This window comes from Andrographis paniculata, unplaced genomic scaffold (assembly GCF_009805555.1).
Source record: "Andrographis paniculata isolate CXL003 unplaced genomic scaffold, ASM980555v1 Contig80END, whole genome shotgun sequence".
In the NCBI taxonomy this organism is placed as follows: Eukaryota; Viridiplantae; Streptophyta; class Magnoliopsida; order Lamiales; family Acanthaceae; genus Andrographis; species Andrographis paniculata.
Window position 1 is genome coordinate 3,380,623 of NW_026137618.1, and position 20,288 is coordinate 3,400,910.

A 20,288-nucleotide genomic window follows, 5' to 3' on the forward strand; every position below is an offset into this window, starting at 1 on the left:
TCGCAAATTCTTCCAATTAGTTCATCCAACTTATAGTATTTAGATTTGTTTACTCTGCAAGGCAACTAACTTTGGTGACAACTTTAATGGGAGAAATGTTGCGTCAAAATCCAAAATTTTAAGTCAAAATGTTACGTCAAAATCCAATTTTTTAGCCGTAATTTCAGTTAGTATTTTTTGGTATCGATTTTCGTTAGGGTTCCGATTTGAAATGTGGGTCTATATTTATTCATTTTTTGTTTTTATTTTCTAATTATTTTAAATCTCAATTTTTTCAATAATTTTAAATTATAATCTTTTGTGTAAAAAATATATAAATAATACTCCCTCCGTCCCGTGTCTGCTACTGTAGACACGGTATTTTAGGAGGGGTGTAATTAGTAGATAATTAAGAATGTATTAGTGAAAATAATTATCGTATAATATAAATAATTATAAATTAAGATTAAGATAACTAATTAGTTTAATTAAAATTAAAAAAATAAATTTAAAATTTTAAAATAAGATTAAAGTGTGTAATCATTTTCCAAAAAATGAAAGTGATATGGTATGTGGGACGGACAGAAACGGCAATATGGACATGGTATCTGGGACGAAAGGAGTAATAATAATAATAATAATAAATATAAGTTTGAAGGTTTTTTTTAGTAGATCATCAAAAATTTGTGAGATGTCAATATCCAGGGATAAATTCTGAATTGCAACTTCTAAGGGTTGACTTTAGAGGTAGGTCTGTCTAAGTTGATAAAACTCTCTTTTCTTTATTTTGGACTTTCACGGGCGATTTGTGCGTAGCTTTTACGGCCAAAGCTTCTTTGTTGGACTTGGTAGGGGCGTTGTTCTCTTTTTTTTTCGGCATCATATCTTTTGTATTTTTTTATTTTATTTTTTTGTTTTTGATGATTCTTGAATGTGTAGTAGATGCATATTTAGCGGTTGATATAGTCGATTGTTGGTTTATCTTTCTATTGGCCCTTCAGAAATCCCGGCGGCAACTCGTGGCTTTCTTCAGATGGATGCAGCTGGAGCCCCGAGCTTTAGATTTTGGCGCTAGGTATCATGATTTGCTTTACTGATGAGCCTTGCTTAGTAGCCTTTTCTCGTTTTATTGCCTTGTTTAGTCCTATTAGTTTTAGGACTTGCTTACTTAGGCTAAACTTAGACCTTTTAACAGGCTGGTCTACTTTTTTTTTTTTTTTTTTGACGTGGGAACCCGCAGCTGCTATCCGAAAGTGCACACTGGGTAAACCCACGGCCGAACCTAATACCTTGCAAACTAGGCCCGACAGACAAGTCATACTATGCGAACCATGTGTGGCAGGTGACCTAAGGCGTCGGGGGTTTGAACCCATGACCTCACGGTCACAAGTCCAACCCCCACACCACCAAGCATCCTTTACGGTTAGGGTACGTAAGCAACCCCACTTGGGCTTAGCCGAAAAAAAAAAAAAAAAAAAAATTGATGGTCTTGAACTTTCTTCAAATTTCCTTTTGAGAGTTCATTTCATATACTCATCAAGATGGGATAGATGGATGAAATAGTCAGATGATGCTTGATACATAATTGCTTCTGCCATCATTTCTTTATCGTGGTGTTGATCCGTAGATGTTCCCGCTTCATCTTGGGCCACCGGAGAAGATGGTTGTTTTTCAGCATTTTGACCCGTTGTTTCTAGCTTGTTTAATTTTTCAAATAGCTTTGCGATGACAGTGTTATGTTGCTGAATGTGTTGAAATATCCCTCAATGACTTTGGCCAGTGCAGCTAGTTTATCTTCTATGATTGAGGCGTTTGTGATCATCATCGAAACAGAGTTTAATGTCGTTGAATGACTTGCAGTTTTTTTAGGGGTGACCGGTGCGAAGGTACTCTTGAAGCTTTCATCCTCTTCATAGAGTATGTTTTTCGACGTAATTTTTAGAGGAGTGTCCTCAGATAATGGAAATGATTTTTTAGTCATGTTTCGTTTTGTCACTCTAGCATTCGTTAAAGTGCTTGAGGTTCTTAATACAATGGATGCAGCGAATCCTCAAGCTATGTCAGTTTGAGCAGCAACTTTCGATGCAATGTTGGAAGTCTTGATTTTGTAGGAAGCCATTGGTCAATGAGATTTCGACGGAGAGAGAGATGAAATATAGAGTTGTCCCACTGGGCATGTCAAATCTCTGAAGAAAAAAAAAATCGTGTTATTTTCCTAAATACAAAATTTCTACAAATTACATGTAATTTAAATCAAAGAGGGTCTTATTCCATAAACGGGTCCTTTAATTCTCTAAATGAGTCGATTTGACTTTCAACTTGGATTTGGATGGCTTCTCGAAGACTATTGAGGATTTGATCTTCAATCCGACTTCTTTGATGAATTTGGAGGGATATGGTCTTTAATGTGGCTTTTTGACGAATTTGGAAGGATTTGGTCTGTAATCCAGCTTTTTAACAGATTTGATCTTTGGTGTGACTTTGCCTGCTTTTAGAAGGTTTGATCTCTATGTAGGTGAATTTTATCCTCGGTTTTGCTTTGAATCTTTCTTTTGATGGATTTGAGGCTTTGATCTTTGCAAGGTAGATTTGGTGCTCCATAATGCTTTTTTGGGGGCATGTCTACTGAACTCTTGGATCAAAGAGGGCCAGATTTGATTATTTGACGAAGAACGAGAAGAATATCTTAAAGCTTTAGGATGAACTTTGAAAAATTTTTCTTGGCTTTGACAGATTTTTCTTTGATCTTTCTTCCAGCTTGAACTTAAAACGAAGAAGAACAACTTCATCGATTTGTCAACTTATATTAAAATTGGTTATTTATCTATGAAGAATGCTTTGAATGACATGAAAAATACGAAAAATAATGCATAGAGTCTAGAGAGACTTACTTGCTCGAGTTCTCGAATGAACTCCGGTGTATCAAATGAATCGGCCAAAGACCACTATGTATATGGGAGGGGTAGCCTCGGCTTCCTTTTCGGATGATACCACATGGCGCATTCCGATTGGCCGATGAAAAAATTTTGTGATCCTTCATTGTTCATCGGATGTCATTTTCTATTTTTGAAGGATTTGATTGCGTGTCTTCCTTTCTTTTCAAGATCTTTATATCATTTTCTTTATCATAAGATATTAGTTATAATAGTTCCTTTATTGATGAGATTTATTTAATTTACAACAAAAAATACAAGGACTATATATATATATATGCATATATGAGATTTGTATGATTTTCTTCCATTCTTAACATATTTTGTATTAATAGTTGATAATTATTATACAAAATCCAATATACATATATACATATCATATATTTATTTTATTGGATATTATTTTCTCCTAAAATATATGATATTTAATTTTAGAAAAAATTATTTATTTTCTTATTTTAATGCCTACAATTAGGTAGTAATTGCTTTGAATTGGATTTTCTATATTAAAATGACGATTAGGCAATAATTCTTTAGGCATGCCAAGGTTTATTAGCTATATTGTAAGAAAAACATGGTAAAATAAAAATATCATAATTGAATTGTCCCTTGAATCAGACACTTTTATTGATGGACTGTGGTCCGTTAAATAACTGTTTTGTTATTCTATTTTATTAGATAATGAAAACAAATTTTCTTTTTATTTACCACATTAAACATAAGAAAGTGAATCATCACATCATCCCTGTAAAGATATCCATCCCTTGTATTATATTAATTTTTTAGAATAAAGTAGGTAAATTGTTTTGACTGATCATACAACCGGTCATATAACAACAACAATAATAACAATTGATATGTCGCACAGTCAATCAAATATTTCACTTACTCGGTAATCACAAGTAAATATACTATAGGGGGAATGGGTGGTCTCCACCGAGATTGTGTGATATATTCTTTTCTGTTTGATTCTGAAAATTAAATAGAGAGTTTTTGAATAAAGTATTAAAATAAAATAAGGTAACAATTAATTTATTGAAGGACTATCTAATAAAATGAGTGTCTAGCTCAAGGAATCATTCAATTATGATGCTTTATGGCCATGACTATGACTACTAGGTGGTTCAATGTTGAGTTTTTCTTCCATTATTTTTCTTTTCAATATATGGTATGCAATTTCTAACTAAGAATTCCCTCTACACCTAAATCATGATTGTCTTCAAGCATTGATTCAAAATAAGCTAAAAAATTTCATGCGACTCAATATAACAAGAAAATCCCACACGACCAAATCAATCAGAAATTCTACCTATCAAGCTAAGTCAACTTCACAAAATAAAGTCTATCCACCAATGCTGTGTAAGAAATAAGTGTATAAGTGGGTCAATGTTCAAGTAGTGCAACAAAAGATTATCGAATAGGTTTAAATAAAAATCAATCTCTTTGGCTTAAGATATTCCAATTCAACATAAAGAATCAAAGAGGTCTTTAATATAGGTTGTAATGGGCTTAGCTGTAGGAATAAGAACAAATAAAGAATAAAATAAATATAAAAAACTAACAGGTTAAAAATATAATGCCAGCACATAGAAATTAGTTTGTCATACACAATAAAACCCTTAACTATTATTTACTATCTATAACTTCAATAACATCCTCGTATCAATAATATTTCCACCTTCAAGATATTTTTGCTTTCAACTTAACGTCACTCTGAGCAAACCTTTTTTTTTTTTTCTTTTTCTTTTTTTTTTGGTTTGTGCTTCTTTTTTTCTTCTTTTGTTTTGTTTTTTTATATCTTCGCTACCCATTGCGGAAACTACTCCTAAATGCATCGATCACTTAGTCATGCCCAAATTTTTTTTGTTTTGACTAGTGCTGAATAAATCAAATGTATAACACCATAGACTTAAAATAATTGTATCTAACTTAGAGTTCAAATTGGATCTAATTTCAAAAGAAAGTCCAAGGCTAAGAAATAGTTTACAATAAAGAAATAGGTTAAAAGAGCTCAAAGGAATAAGTAGGGGAAATATACTTATCGCTGATCGATGTTTATATTGATGATGTTATAAACAATTTAATCGCTGAAGAAGAAGATGCCGAGAGGATTGCATCACAAGCTGCTGCCACAAACCATAATAACCTCAAGAAGAGAATGAAGAAAATATTCCACGTTCAAGAGCAAAGTTTAAGCCTCCCAAGAAAATATACTCATTATCATAACAGCCAAGCTTATGACACGAAAAATGTACGCATGTCGCACACTTGCAAAATAAAATATTAATTCCTATGCCACAGAAAATGCAAAATGCAATATAGATATGGTGAGTAAGGTCGTCTCTGCAAAGAAGCAGTAATGATTTGATAACTTGGCTACTTATAATTAAATGTATATATATATATATATATATATAAAAGGGGGATTTGAGAATATCAGGCTAAATAAGCAGGAAAATAATTCAAATTAGAAAAAAAATAAACTAAATTAAAATATAACCAAATACCAAAATTAATTAAACTATAGCCTAGGCACAAATTTCCGTTCGATATATGAAAATTTGTCCATTGACCATAATCAAGTTTATTGATTTATTGGATAAATTGGTTATAGTTGATCTACACGCGTTCACAATCAACATTTCCTTACTTTGTCGATAGCTAAGATATGACCGCTAGCTATTTCTCTAATCAAGTGAGAATCTTAGATACGAACGTAGTATTGCTAACTCGACAGCATTGAGAACTAGAAAGGCTCAATTCAATTTAACCAAATTCCAACAATGATTTGTTTGAAATTGATTTTAATTCCTCATATAGTATTCTTCCTCTATGTTGCTACTTCAAACACAATTATGGGTGTCAATCATCAATATAACTATGAAATCTCAAACTAATACGTAGCCACAAATATCAATTTAAGATTTCTAATCTCGCCAATCAGAAAAATTAAATATACCTAATACCAATAAACATCAAATTAAAATCAAAACCAAGTCATACAAATTCATATCCCAAACTTCAACTCATACTTAAACTAGAAAATAAATTACTCACAATCCATGGAAATCGAAAACGCAAAGCAAATATAGAAGTTCATCATGCCTTCAATCTTTGAAAATCGACAAGAAACTAATTCAAAAATGAAGAAAGAATTCCCTCAAAGTTTGTCTTCCTTGCTCCCGGGAGTTCTCTGCACTGCGTTCTTTATTGTGTCTTTTCTCCCTCAAAGGTTTGATGTCGTGGTGAGAACGTGGTTGTCCATTTCTCTCCCATCTTCAATTGCAAAATCGTGTCTCTTAATTGTCCATCGCATGATCCTCTTTTAATTAGATCTCATTTGCAATTAAATCCCACGTGATCTTTATATTGTCAATTTAGCCCTGAGGGTCTTTCTTCTGTAAATTTCCATAACTTTTACATTGTGTATTTGCGTGATCACATCTAAAACCTTTATGCGTTATGCTTCTTTTTTCCCAAATACGCCCCAAAACTTGTCAACGGCATGAAACCTATAAAAAATACATCATAAGGAGCATATATATACAAATTTTCGCATCAAAAAATTGTCCAAAAAATAGCAAAATATTATCATATATATAGCACATATAAAAAAAGCATTCCATATTAACTTTATCATATTTCTCACAGCCACGCCTGCGCCCTCTTGCATGTCGGTGCTAATCAGAATTTTCAAAATCATTATCCTATGTGCCTCCATATCGAGGTTGTTATTAGTACAAGGAGATATGACTTTGGAAATTCTAAAATCCACCACATGGTATGTGTCCTCTGCCATAGAAACTGCTTTGCTTTTTTTTTTTTTTTTTTTCTTTCTGTGAATAAATACCATATATATCTTATAGAGACTTAAGTTTGCGAAGCTACCTCAATTGGTTTTTTAACTTCTTTTCTCGTTCTTACATTGCTCGTTTTCTTGCAATGTACTTCTAAGCTCTTCCACTGTATATCATCATTGATAAATCATGGGTTTCTTCTATCCCACCGCAACATGCTCAAATTTGGATGTGAGTGTTGCGATATCTTCACTACTTTAACTAACCGAAATAAATTTTCTCCAAAAACCTTCATTTGGTTGATTAGATTTAAAAGTCGAATGATATAGCCACTCTCCGATTATGTTGTTTCCATGTGCAAAAGTTCGTATTGACACCTTGAGGTTTAAAGGCAAACTTTTTTACCCTATCGGCTCCTTTGAATGACATTGTAAGGATATTCCATGTTTCCTTCACGTTATTTGCCCCTTCAATCTTGTAAAACATTTCCATCATTCACACCCTGGTGAATGTAATATGATGTCTTTTTCTTTCCTTCTTTTTATTCTCACGATGAGTAGCCCTCTGAGCATCAATTTCGCTTTTGTCAGTCCCAAGAAATCCATCTTCTATAAAGGAAAACAAATTGATAATAAAAGATCACCCTCATTTGAATACTCCACCAGTTAATGTTCTTTCTATCAAAGATGAGAATAGATGAGGATTGGGAAGAGTTATTAATCATATGTCAAATAAACCAGATTTCAGTTTGGACTTTTTCCAAACACCTTGTGAGCATCAAAATTAAACAAGGTTGAAGAGGATAGAAGGAATATAATCAAAGTAGCAAAGAATAACATAAAATAGAAAACAGAAAGATATTACCACAAGAAGAAGATTACAGATGTTTTTTTAAATTGCAAGGAGGAAAAAAAAAGGTGTAATCTCCACAATTACTTTTTTATTGTCTTGCCATTACACACAATCAATATTAAAAGGGACATAAAATGACAATAACAATGTTATTAAATATAAAAGAACAGGAGTATTCTCCCAACACCATGTATTCATTCATCAATTTCTATGGGATTGAATATCACTGCTTCTATGTAGCTCTTTATCCCTGTTTTTGAATATGTAACAGCATCTGTGCCTTGATTGTAGCATAGGAATGTAAACCGTGCATAGTTTAGTGCAAGCTTCAGAAACTCCCTGGGGACACCCTTTGTTGAAACCCATTCCCTATTTATTTCCATCCTTGCATCCTCGGCGAGCTCACGAACCTTACCCATTGCTTCTTCTTTTGATACACCATAATCTTTCATGTAGAAATCAATTGATGAAGATGGAAATCCACTTGCATTGTGCTCGCGCTTCAAGCCAATCGATGTAAATTAGATATCGATATTAATGTGTGCGATTTATATACTCGAGTATGAGAAACGGGAAGTGAAACATACTTCATAGCTGGCTATGTCATTACTCAATCGAGTGTGTAAACCGGTGGCCTCCACAATTTTAGGCCTCCTCATAAGCCATTGGAATGCTTCCTTTGAGGCAAATTCCATGCCCATTATGCACGATGAAAATACTCCCGGGGCTGCACTGTCTACGCAAGCAATGGAAATACTCTCTTGAAATGTTGGTGTCTCGAGCCCCATACACCACTTGGCTCTTGTAAGGTAACTTCTAACAAGCATTTTCAGCTTCATATATGACCACACAACATAAGAAACTTCCTAAAATGATTTTATTGAAAGTAGGAGAGTGTGCATGCTTACTTCTTCTATTGCATAAGAAACTGCGAAACTTCTGCCTTGTTTGGACATTTCTTGATCAAACTCTTCATATGCACTCAAGACAAGTTTGTAAACAATCTGCATATAATGTGGAAGTCTGTCTATTTTTTTGATATCCCACCTGAAAAGACATCAACAAAAACAACAAAAAGAAAGTATAGTGAACTTAAAGTCTTATTTGTTTACAAGGTAATGTTTTACCTTATGTAATAATGAGATTAAACTATGTTTTACCGTTCTTGCAGAACCTCCAAGAAAATTTTTGTTTCTTCATATGTCGCGTAACTATCACTCGTATCGTTTATGAGTCCCATTAGGATAAAGCTCTTTGCAGCAAAAGATCGTGCAAGTGAGTATTGAGGTTCAAAAGTGAATTCTGTACCAAAAAAATACATTTCCACTGGCCAGTCTCTTGCATATGGAAGTTTCGACTTGAGGTCCAAGCCTTTATACCACCTGTGACCATGAAACACTTGTTCCATTAATTCACCTTATTTTCTTTCTTGCATAATATTTATTGAATTCATTGCTTACTTCATGAATTCGCATAGCTCTTCTCTATATAGATTCTGTACCAAGTTGAAATCTAATTTAGCTAGTTTTAAGAGCAACTCATTCTTGGACTCTTCCTTTGCGTAGACTGATATATAATAATGTGCTTCGACTCTTGGAACACACCATTGAAGTGGTTGGATTAGAGCTCGAGCTACTTTCTCTTTAAGAGGAGGTTCCAATAGCGGCAAAGCTTGGTTTAGATTACAAGTTGCGAAGACATTGGCATTCTTTAAGATGTCTTCTCCCGGATACCTTAGATAAGTTGCTTCATACAAGCTCAGCAAACCCTGGATGTCATTTGAAACGGCTTCATTGAATGTCCCGTCGTCATCCTTAAATTTATTGAAGACGCCTGTTTTAAGAATCACTCGGTCACGTTAGCTTAAATTTAATGGACACCAATTATTAAGTTTCTAATTTTAATGGATTCTGTAAATGATCATAAATCTTACTTGTCTTCGTTCTAATGATCCTATATTTTTAAAAAAGAAAATGTTTGTGAAGGATCAAAATAATAATGAATGTTAGTTATTGGACAAATATTATATTTTTCTAACAAATTAAATATGTCATATATGTTTGAATTAATTAATGTTTCAGTGTATCTTCAAGAAACTATCTCGATTTGAAATAGAATCACACCTTGGATTAAGGAAAATATTAATATATGCGATGAAGATCAGAAGCAACGTACTGCTAGGAGCATTGTAGCCATGTTGTCTGAACAATCGAAAATGTAGTGCAGTCGTGAAAAGGTCACTGTCTTTATCCTCATTTTCCATCTCAGATTCGAAGATCTGTGCGATCTGGTCCTCGATCTCTTTCTCAAAGTGATAGGCCAATCCCAAACGCTCTATTGTGTCGATGAGAATCATCTTATCCTTTGGTTTACTTTCCTTGTTCATCACCATGCTCCTCACCTCTTCCTTCAATCTTTCAATGACCGCTTTGGTTTGTGTTTCATCTACCTGCAGGAGCTTGAGCTTTCGCTTTATTATTTAGTACTCAGAAATCACGAGTTCGATCATGTATATGCCTCAAGAAAATAAAAACTCGAAGCCAACTGGAACATAACCTGATTTTTTGCAGAAAACAAAGCATCATTCCAGAAACTTGCAGGATGATCCCTTTCTTGTCGGATAATCAGTTCTTCGGACACCGGATTGTCGCGGTCACCGGAAACAGCCTTTAGAGTGGTGGTTCTTGACAAGAAGGGTAAACTCCTGTCATCTTGATGCTTTAACGTTGTAGTAAACTTCACTACTGCAGTTTGGTTTGATTCGTGCTTCGATTTATTTCGATGTAATGCAAGAAAGGAGGTTCCTACGTAGTGAAAAATGGGTTTTGGATAATTAGGGAGAAGAAGGCTCCAAGAACATTTAAAAGCCATAGCCATGAAAATCTTATTTTCTTGATGATAACTAATGGTTGAACTTGAAGATGGTGCTTGTTTATAATTTGTCTATATATAATTGTTGGAGATCTTAGATGTGTGTAGTAATAAGTCGGTTCACTTGTTGCGAGACAATTTATCGTTAAAATATATTTATTTGTATAAAAAAAATAAATGTGATAGTTTTATAAATAAATAAATAAAATTTGAAGAATAAAAAATAAGATGCAAATTCAACCTACTCAATTCTCAATTTGTTGGGAAATGTGGTTTATAAAATATAAAAAGGCTAAAAGGTAATATCCCTCCGTCCCTTGAGAATCTATCCATTTTTCTATTTTTGTCCGTCTTATAATAAAATATCCATTTCGTTTTTTTAGTAATTGTATTATATCCCTAACATTATACGTATCCTTCTAATTTACAATAGATATTATTACCTTTATATCATGCAATATTAATAAAGTTAATTTAATCTTTTTATTTTTATTTCTAATTTATCTTAATATAATATTAATATTTCTAAAATTTCACACAGAAACAAATGGATATATAAATATGGAACAGAAGAGTACAGTATAACAAATAAAAAAAAAATTCAGGCAACCACGGGGTTTGTGCTCTTTTTCTTTATTCTTCTTTAAACTCTCATTTATTTAGATAATGTATTGTTTTTTATTTTTGTATCTTATATAATATATGTTGATAAATATATATTTTTTAAATATAAATAGAATTGTTGAAGTAAAGTATTACTAAAAGATATTCCATCTTTCCCATGTGTATAGTCTCATTGTTTACCGAGTGAGTTTGTTTAAAATGAAAATGTCTAAAATACGTTTCAATAAATAAAAATAAATTTGAATTTAAATTAATAATTGAGTGGAGATTATGTAGAATAAAAATAAATAAATAAATAAAAAGACAATATTCCTGGGACAAAGAGATTAGTAAACATAAACCATTGTAACATGTACTTTGCTTGAACAAATTAACATAATTTTTTACAGAAATCAATTTCAATATGATATATTAGGATTGGTAGACAATGATGTATCTTATTTAATCAAAGTAAAGGTAAATGGACTCCATACACTCGCATCAAAATAATTTAATATAGAGAAAAAAATTATTTTTGATCTCAATATAATCAAAATTATCAATTTTGGTATCAATATAAAAATCTTATCAATTTTGATATCAGTATAACCAAAAACTCATCATTTTTTGTCTCAATATAAAATTTTTATCAATTTTAATCTTACTATAACTAAAACTCATCATTTTTTGTCCCAATATAACCAAAAACTCATCATTTTGTCCCAATATAAAATTTTTATCAATTTTGGTCTCAATATAACCAAAACACATCATTTTTTGTCCCAATATAATCAAACCTTATCTTTTTTGTCCCACCGTCAACAAATCGACGGAAAATGCTGACTTGAAAATAAATCAAACCTTATATTTATATTTGAAGAAATTGCATAATCTTGCAAGTCCACGTCAGCATTTTCCGTCGGTTTGTTGAGGATGGTACCAAAAGAAGATAAGGTTTGATTATATTGAAACTAATGATGAGTTTTGGTTATATTGGGACTAAAATTGATAAAAAAATTTATATTTGAACCAAAAATGATGAGTTTTGATTATATTGAGACCAAAATTAATAAATTTTTATATTTGAACCAAAATTGATGAATTTTGGTTATATTGAGATAAAAAATAATTTTTTCCATATAATATAATTGACATAATCAAATCTAATCTAAATTAACTAAATATAATATTCTCTCCGTACATATTTAAAGTATCACTTTTTTCCTATTTCTCCAGAGTGAAGAGGAAAAAATAACTTCAATCCAGGTGCAAATATGCAATTTACACCATCTCTTATGAGAGGATGCTATTTTTAATATTTTTATTATTTGTATTTACTTTTAATTATAAATTATATTTATGTTCTATTTATTTTAGTTTTAGCTTTTTCTAATTTTTTTAAAAATTTATTTTAAAATTATATTTTTGTCTCGTTTATTGTTTTTAGTTTTGTTTATTATTTATAAAATAATATATTCATATTATAATTTTTTGATATTTATAGGAAATTATTTATTTATTTAATGTTTATTAAGATTTATAGTTAATTAATTATGATAAAATAACTATAAATGATTTATATTAAATTTAAATTAATTGATATTATGTTTAATAAGATAATATTGCTTATTTTTATCTATAATTCATATAAATATTTTTAATAATATTAAAATTTTAATTTATTTATTTTAAATATATATTATTTTAGATCAAATAATAAAACTGTTTCCTCCGTCCCACTTAATTTGTCCACTATTTCTATTTTCGTCCGTCCCACATAATATATTTTTTTAAAAAAATATATAATTATACACTTTAATCACTTTTTAAGTTTTATAATTTTTTTATTTTAGTTAAACTATTTAGTCATATTAATCTTAATTTATAATTATTATTATAAAATCATAATTATTTTTATTAATATACTTCTTAATTACTTACTAATTATACGATACCTAAAACTTTATATCTAATCTAAATGAGACAATTTAGTTGGGATGGATAGAGTAATAAACATAATTTATCGGTATAATATTTAAAATGTTAATAGAAAATATTATAATAAGTTAAATGTGTAAAAATAGTAAATTTTTGAGTTTTTTTATCAATTTAAAAGGTTATATAAAATAAAATATAAAAAAGAGTGTTCTTTAATTCTGCGAAAATAGAGAATATGATTCGAAATAACTTAGAGGAGTAGAATGTTTCAAAAGAGAACTGTTTAGGATCATTTCTTGAAGAAACTATAACCGGTCCTATGGGCAAAATGATCTAAACAATGAGAACGGATGTAAAACGTGACTTTTTGTGTCAGAATGTAGTTTATTTACCAGGTAACTGAACTGGATAGTTGAGAAATACTATATATTATTAAAAAAAATGTTATAAAAAAAAAAAAAAAAGCTATTTATTCTATACAAAATTCATTTTTCTTTCCTCAAATCATTTCATCATCCTCTTCTAATTCATATGAGGAACTGTTAGGTATATTAATGTGAAAGAGAAAGAAAAAAAAGTTGTAGAGACACTATCTCACATGGAAACACAAAGATATTAAATTCACTTTAAATGATTATTGTACTCTAATTATTATAAAATGGATCAATTAATTATAAATTGCCCATATTTAAGTCATAGATGAGTCTGGGCCTCGTGGACCGAGACCAAACATCTAAGATCACTTTTTGTTTTTTATTTTTTTATTTTAAATAGGCTCAGTTGCAATATCTGTGGAATGTGGAGAAGGTTACAAAAATAGTGGAGTACATTTTTATAATAAGTTTTTACTTTGCCATTAAATTCAAAGGAAAAATCAGTGAAAATTTCTCTTTAAAAAAAAATATTAGTTTTCTTTTTTTCTTTTGTAATACATTTGCTTTGTTTTCAAAAAAAAAAAAAAAAAACTAATTTTTTAAAAAAATTCTTAGTTAAAATTTTCTAAAAAATCCAGTGAAAATCATACGTTTGGTTCGCCGCGGAGTATGTAACTTCGATCATCATTCTATCCTAAAAAGAGGTCAATGGCGGACCGAAATCACTTTAATGTTCATGTGTAATACAAAGCTCCAATCTAGTATACTACAAGAAACACACAACTATGAAATTTGTTCGTGTGTAATACAATTAAGAGCTTTGTGTTGGATTTTTTTGTTCAAATGCATCCACCCCAATTATTAATACAAATACACTTAATTAGCAGCCCAATACTCCATGGCCCTGGCCCACTTCTCAGATCCGCGACCCGAGCCCACGCCTTGACCCGCGCCCCTTAACTCAACCTAGTCCCATGATCCACTATACCGCCCGCGACCCGAAAACCTGCTGCTCTGACCTGCCTCTAAGATCTACGTCTTTTTATAAAGCTTCATCTCTGCCGTTGAATCTAGATCTTGCATTTGAGCCGTCTATCGTATTAAACCCTAAGTATACACTGAGTGAGAAGGTGAGGGAGTCGTCAATCTATATGCACACTTATTCTCTCTAAAGCTATTTCCCTCTCTAGCCTCCTCCTCCCTCTCTCACTTGTGACCTCTTTTCCGGCGACTTTTTTCGGTGATTCTGCGATGGTGCTTTCCTCCTATTTATGTGGAGTTCCTTGGCGTGATTCTCTCCCTATTTGTGTCGTTCGTAGCCGTAAGGGGCTCATTTAACTTGTTAGGCGTGTGGTTTTGTTCCAGTTGCCTTGTATATTTTTTGTGGAGATATTTTCGTTATGTTGAGTTGGTTTTGGGCCAGTATTTTTGTTTTCGTTGCTGATTGGGTGTGTTTGTGTTGATTTTGAATTTTCGAGTTGGTTTTAAACTGAGCCTAGTCAAATCTAGTTCAAATTCTTTGTCGATTTCGTTAATAAAATCTCAATCTAGTTTCTTTATTTTGATTAACACTTTGTATTACACTACAAGAAATACACAACTGCTAAATTCTCATTCTATCTGTACATCCACTACAAAAAAATACCATATTTGTAACGGAATTTCGTTCCTAAAGTTCACGTAGCTAACGTAATTCTATCACTAATTCCGTCTCTAATATCATTAGTAACGGAAAAAGTGGATTTAAGAACGAAAAAATCTCGTTACAAAATTGATATTTTTTTTGTAGTGATCATTTAGAAAATACAGTTAAGGTTTTATTATTCAATACACAACTGCGAAATTCTCAACAGTCATGTATAAATAAACATATACAACAACCACAAATAAAATACAACATAAATCCACAAGTGCATCACTGAATTTATTACAGTGTAAGAAACACAACACAAGAAACATTGGAAATTATTATTATTATTATTATTATTATTATTATTATTATTATTGCGTGCATTCGACAGAGCAAGTCCAATCCGAATCCGTAGAACTAGCTTGTCTCCTCATCTGCTTCAAAAATTAAGAAAAAAAATCTCATTAGCTGTGTTTAAATATATTTTGAAAGTATTTTTAAATTTTAAATTAGTTTGAACATAGTAAAAAAAAAATACACAACAAAATATTTGATGCAATACAACACATGGGCGGAACTACATGGGGCCAAGGGCCCAAGCCCCCAAAATATATGCATTTTTTTTTTGCATAAAAAAAATAAAATTATATATAATATAGTAATTTGTCCCCCTTAATTTTTTATTTTATAATATAAAAAATCATAAAAATTTTATTCATACGTTGATTTATACTTTTAATCTTTGAATTTTATTTTTTATAATAAAAAATATTAAATTTTATGTAATTTTGTTGAAATTTTTTTTAAAACATTTAAAATTTCTATTTATTTTTTTTCAGAATGTACTATGAATAAAACAAAATAACATTGAATCAATAAAAAAAAATAATTGATATTTTTCCCCGTGAACTTTTATGTTGGTTCCGTCACTGCAAGTAAGCATTATTAGACGTGATGTTTTAATTAGGAATACATTTTCGATATAATTTTTGAAATAAAAAATAAACAACTAATATAATAATTTTTTAAAGAGAAAACTACCAATAAATAAAAATAAAAATATACATAAATAGCAGATCGGATCATCTGTCCCATTAACACACCCATTATGTGTGAGGGGATAAAGGTATGTTAATGGGATAGAGAATCCAATCTGCTATCTATGTATATTTTTATTTATGTATATATACACATTATGTATGTAAAGATAGAATAATAGAGTTTATTTTTAAAACAGAGGATCCCATGGACATAGATAGAGGTTTAGTAAGGTCATCTCTGACCCATCAACTCCATTTATCTAATTTTAACTTCAAATATGCAGTTGCTACAGTAATTTTACTCCAACTATAACTCTATTTTTTACTATTATTCTTCAAATATTCAATTTTTCCTATTATTTTAAACAATTTTTTTTATTTTTATAATTTAAAATAAAATTTTTAAAAATTAAAAAAAATAAAAATTAAATTTAAAAGTCAAATTTATAATTTTAAAAATTAAAATAATAATAATAATAATAATAATAAAGCAACGTCATTTTTTTGCTACAGTGCAACACCAAAATTGACGTTGCACTATAGCAACGTCAAAAAGTGACATTGAATTTGGCGTCGATCGGAGATAACCTATGTCAAATAAGCCAACCCAGCGCCATTAATGACGCTGGATTGGAGATGCTCTAACTAACTCGTACCCTGAGAGCAGACTTGGGGAAGATCCAAACCACAGGATCCTCCCATATTAATCAATGTAATAGGAACTGGGATGCCCGGCAGAGGCCCGGTGGCGGTGCACAGGCACGTGTAGTCGACAGCATCCAGCCCGTCGCAGCAAAATATCTTGTAGCCGCGCGCCAGCAGCTTTACACATTCGGTAACTTCGTTGCCGGGGACTTTCATGCACGCCAGCTCTTCGTCTTCTCGTGTTGCGCCGAATCGGAGGAGGCTGAAGCAAAGAACCATTACCATAATCACCATAAATCTTGAGCCTTCCATCTTCGATTATTCTTCTTTTAGTGATGATCAAATTAGAACTATAATGGCAATGAGCTTATCTATTTATGTATATATGTTTGTATGTAACTAATGTAATGTATTAATTCGTCAGCAGCTGATGCATATTATATATAGAGCAGCAGCCGTGTGGTACAATATATGATTTATTAATATATGTATTTCAAAGAGCACCTAAAAATGGACTTGACTCGGACTCGGGCGTGATCTATTAGTAGATTGGATCGAATCTGACGTGGAATGACTTTTTTTATTAAAAATATTTATAATAACAAGAAGAAGAACACAGAAATATAATCTTATTAAATATATCATCCAAACTCAAAAAATTATTATTATTATTATTATTATTATTATTATTATGTCACTATATATACAACATAGTTTAATAAATACTATCTCCGTCGGACTACAAATCAAATACTCCCTCCGTCCAGTTAGAAAGTATACGTGTTTCTATTTTGGAACGTCCAATTACAAAGTAATCATTTTATTAAATACTCTATTTTTTCTACAAATACCCCTACTTTACATCACATAATTACTTTTATACCAAAAAAGTAAGGGCAAAATTGTCATTTCACTACTTTTACCTACCTACTATAATTAAAATATTATTATTTCTTAATCTCCGCGCCAAAAGTAAATGTATACATATTTTATGGACGAAGGGAGTATTTATTTTTTATGCGAAGTTTAATAAATAATAATATTTTTATTGTAGTTAGTAATTAAAAGTAATATAATAATATCTTTGCCTGTATTTTTTTTAAAAAAAAAAGTAATGATGTGATATAAAGTAAAAGTATTTATGAAAATAATTTGAGTATTTAATAGAATTGTTACTTTATATTGAACAGTCTAAAATAAAAATACGTATACTTTTTTATTGGACGGAGAGAGTATTATACATAACAGGAACTCCCGTTTGTAAATATATGATTAATGATTGCGTTTTTCTAACAGTTCGAGTTTTTAGGTCCGAAAATTCTTAAAGTATGCTTTAATAAATTTTCAATTGAACCTAATAGTCTACCATATAAGTTTGATCAAACAAATTCTAATAGGCCAATATATATATAAAAAGACAAATAAGATGCAGAGACATCGAGAGTTTGAACAAATATATTATTTTATATTGTTTAATTGCACATGTGTTACTGCTATAAAATAAAAAAATTAGGATGATGATGTAGAATGATCAACTAAAAAAAAAAATGATAGTGTAGATTTTAAATAGTTCTTTTTGCATTAGTAGTTGTCCAATTGCATCTATTCAAAGAATTAAAAAAATAGGTTGCTTCTTTCTATATCTAATGTGAGCTTATCTTTACAAATTTGAAAGTATGGTGCGTCCGTGACGGCTAACTGGAGAATTTTGGTTTGTTTATTATTAGACCTGGCAGTTGGTTTTAATTGGGTGAAATCAGCCGATATCGGGTTTGTATTGTCCTGTATATATAATTGAGTCGATATTCTTGATTCAAATTTATTATAATTGGGTTGCCACATCGAATTCGGTTTGAAAGCAACTGAATCCGTAAACCCTCGATCGAATTTAATATACCCTGGAAACTAGATCCGACAGACAAGTTACACTAGACGAATCATGTGTGGCAGGTGACCTGAAGGCGTCGGAGATTTGAACCCCCGACCTCATGGTTATAAGTCCACCCCTACACCTCTAAATCATGCCGAGACTATCTTTTTTTTTCTTCTTATCCAACTATTCCATCCGCCAACATGAAATGTTTTTTTTTTTTTTTTTTTTTTTTCATTTTGGTATTATATAGTTCTTTTTCCTTTTTAAAAATATGATTAGACTATCAATTTCTATATGAACTGTTCTTCTATTTTTATTTTTTTTTCTATCATATCATAGCAATTTAAAAACTTACAAAAATTGTATTAATGTTTTTATTTTCTTTGAGAGTATGTTCCACTGATGTGGCATTTCTATATTAGAAATATATATGTTTGACAACGTATTTAATTTCGTGCATTTTCATAATTTTAGAGTTATTATTTTTAAAAAATAATAAACTTGGATGATTGATTAAAATTTGTTAGAATAAAAAATAATCTAATAAAATTTAAATTTATTGAGATAATAAATAACAATTAAAATTTTAAACTTGATTATGTATAAATTAACTATCGTATTATATTAATTTTATTATTTTTATTGTTATGTATTCTTTTCAGTTTCTACTAATCTGTTGGGTGTTGAATGACCGTCTCACCTAAAGGTCGAATTGTTAGGAAAATACAACAATTAATCATATATTCGAAAACGGAGTCTCCAACACGCCCCCTCAGATGCAGGTGGGGTCTGCGAAACTTGCACATGCATATGCGCCCAAATGGGGACGGTAATAATTAAAAAAAAAATTAGAAAGAAACAAAAAAATACAATGTATGTATTTTTAATTATTTATTATATTATTTTACTAATTAATTTTTTATTCTTATTGTATATGCAATTTTTATAATTGATTTGGTTTTTAATATAATATTTTAATAAATCTTTCAGATTATGTTTAAATTTTGGATTTTTTTTATTTAAAAAAATATTTGAAAAATTCATACAAAAAATTTTATGTTTTAACATATAAAAATTTTATTTCTATTGTAGTATTTCCATTTGCGTATACATATGTTTTTAAATTGTTATTCTTATTTTCTATAAATTATTTTTTTATTATTATTTTGTATGTTATTTTTTAAATTGATTTGATTCAAGTAATATATATTATGTATATATATAACTATAAATATTATTTACTAAAAAATATTAAATTAAAATATAATTTAATAAAAAAATAACACATATATCAGACGAATTACACGCTAGTAAATAAATAAATAAATACTTAAACACGAGCTACTGAAAGGTCTTTGTAGGAACGTTGTCAATTTATTCTCTCTCCTCTACCATGGAGGAGAGAAAAAATATATTTATATAATATAATTTTTCTGTTTAACTATAAAGTATTTATTTTTTTATTTTGGGATATTCGATTTCAAAATAACCATTTCATTAAATATTTTTTTTTTTTCATAACTATTTTTACTTTACATTACATTATTACTTTTATATCAAAAAGAAGAGCAAAAAAGTCATTACACAAATTTTATCTATCAACTATAATTAAAATACGATTATTTCTTAAACTCCACGTCAAAAATAAATATATACTTCTTACTTGGATGGATGAAGTATTTTATATTTTATATACTATTTTCATCGGATAAGAAAGCACCATGAACTTTTTGTATGTTGATTTTGAATATCA

The 20,288-nt window shown here is 30.0% G+C and overlaps 2 protein-coding genes across 2 annotated transcripts; both read right to left on the minus strand.

Moving 5' to 3' along the window:
* Positions 1–7,755: 7,755 nt before the first annotated feature.
* On the minus strand, positions 7,756–10,432 carry LOC127240970 (viridiflorene synthase-like). The gene is made up of 7 exons (XM_051259843.1): positions 10,118–10,432; positions 9,737–10,010; positions 9,022–9,394; positions 8,722–8,943; positions 8,470–8,608; positions 8,149–8,394; positions 7,756–8,061 (listed from the first exon to the last, which is right to left on the minus strand). The coding sequence occupies exons 1-7, from the start codon at positions 10,430–10,432 to the stop codon at positions 7,756–7,758; spliced, it is 1,875 nt and encodes a 624-aa protein (XP_051115800.1).
* A 4,758-nt stretch (positions 10,433–15,190) lies between these two features.
* LOC127241014 (uncharacterized) lies at positions 15,191–17,083 on the minus strand. Its single transcript, XM_051259889.1, has 2 exons — positions 16,674–17,083; positions 15,191–15,411 (listed from the first exon to the last, which is right to left on the minus strand). Exons 1-2 carry the CDS (start codon positions 16,972–16,974, stop codon positions 15,395–15,397), a joined length of 318 nt encoding a protein of 105 aa, XP_051115846.1. The 5' UTR covers positions 16,975–17,083; the 3' UTR covers positions 15,191–15,394.
* Between the last annotated feature and the right edge of the window lie 3,205 nt (positions 17,084–20,288).

Excerpts from the sequence above, each read along its gene's own strand:
- LOC127241014 (XM_051259889.1), bottom strand. The coding sequence starts at position 16,974 with ATGGAAGGCTCAAGATTTATGGTGATTATGGTAATGGTTCTTTGCTTC.
- LOC127240970 (XM_051259843.1), bottom strand. The coding sequence starts at position 10,432 with ATGGCTTTTAAATGTTCTTGGAGCCTTCTTCTCCCTAATTATCCAAAA. Across the intron at positions 9,395-9,736 it reads TGGCTACAATGCTCCTAGCA|GCGTCTTCAATAAATTTAAG; the intron begins GTACGTTGCTTC and ends TTCTTAAAACAG. Across the intron at positions 8,395-8,469 it reads TTTCTTATGCAATAGAAGAA|CTGAAAATGCTTGTTAGAAG; the intron begins GTAAGCATGCAC and ends TCATATATGAAG.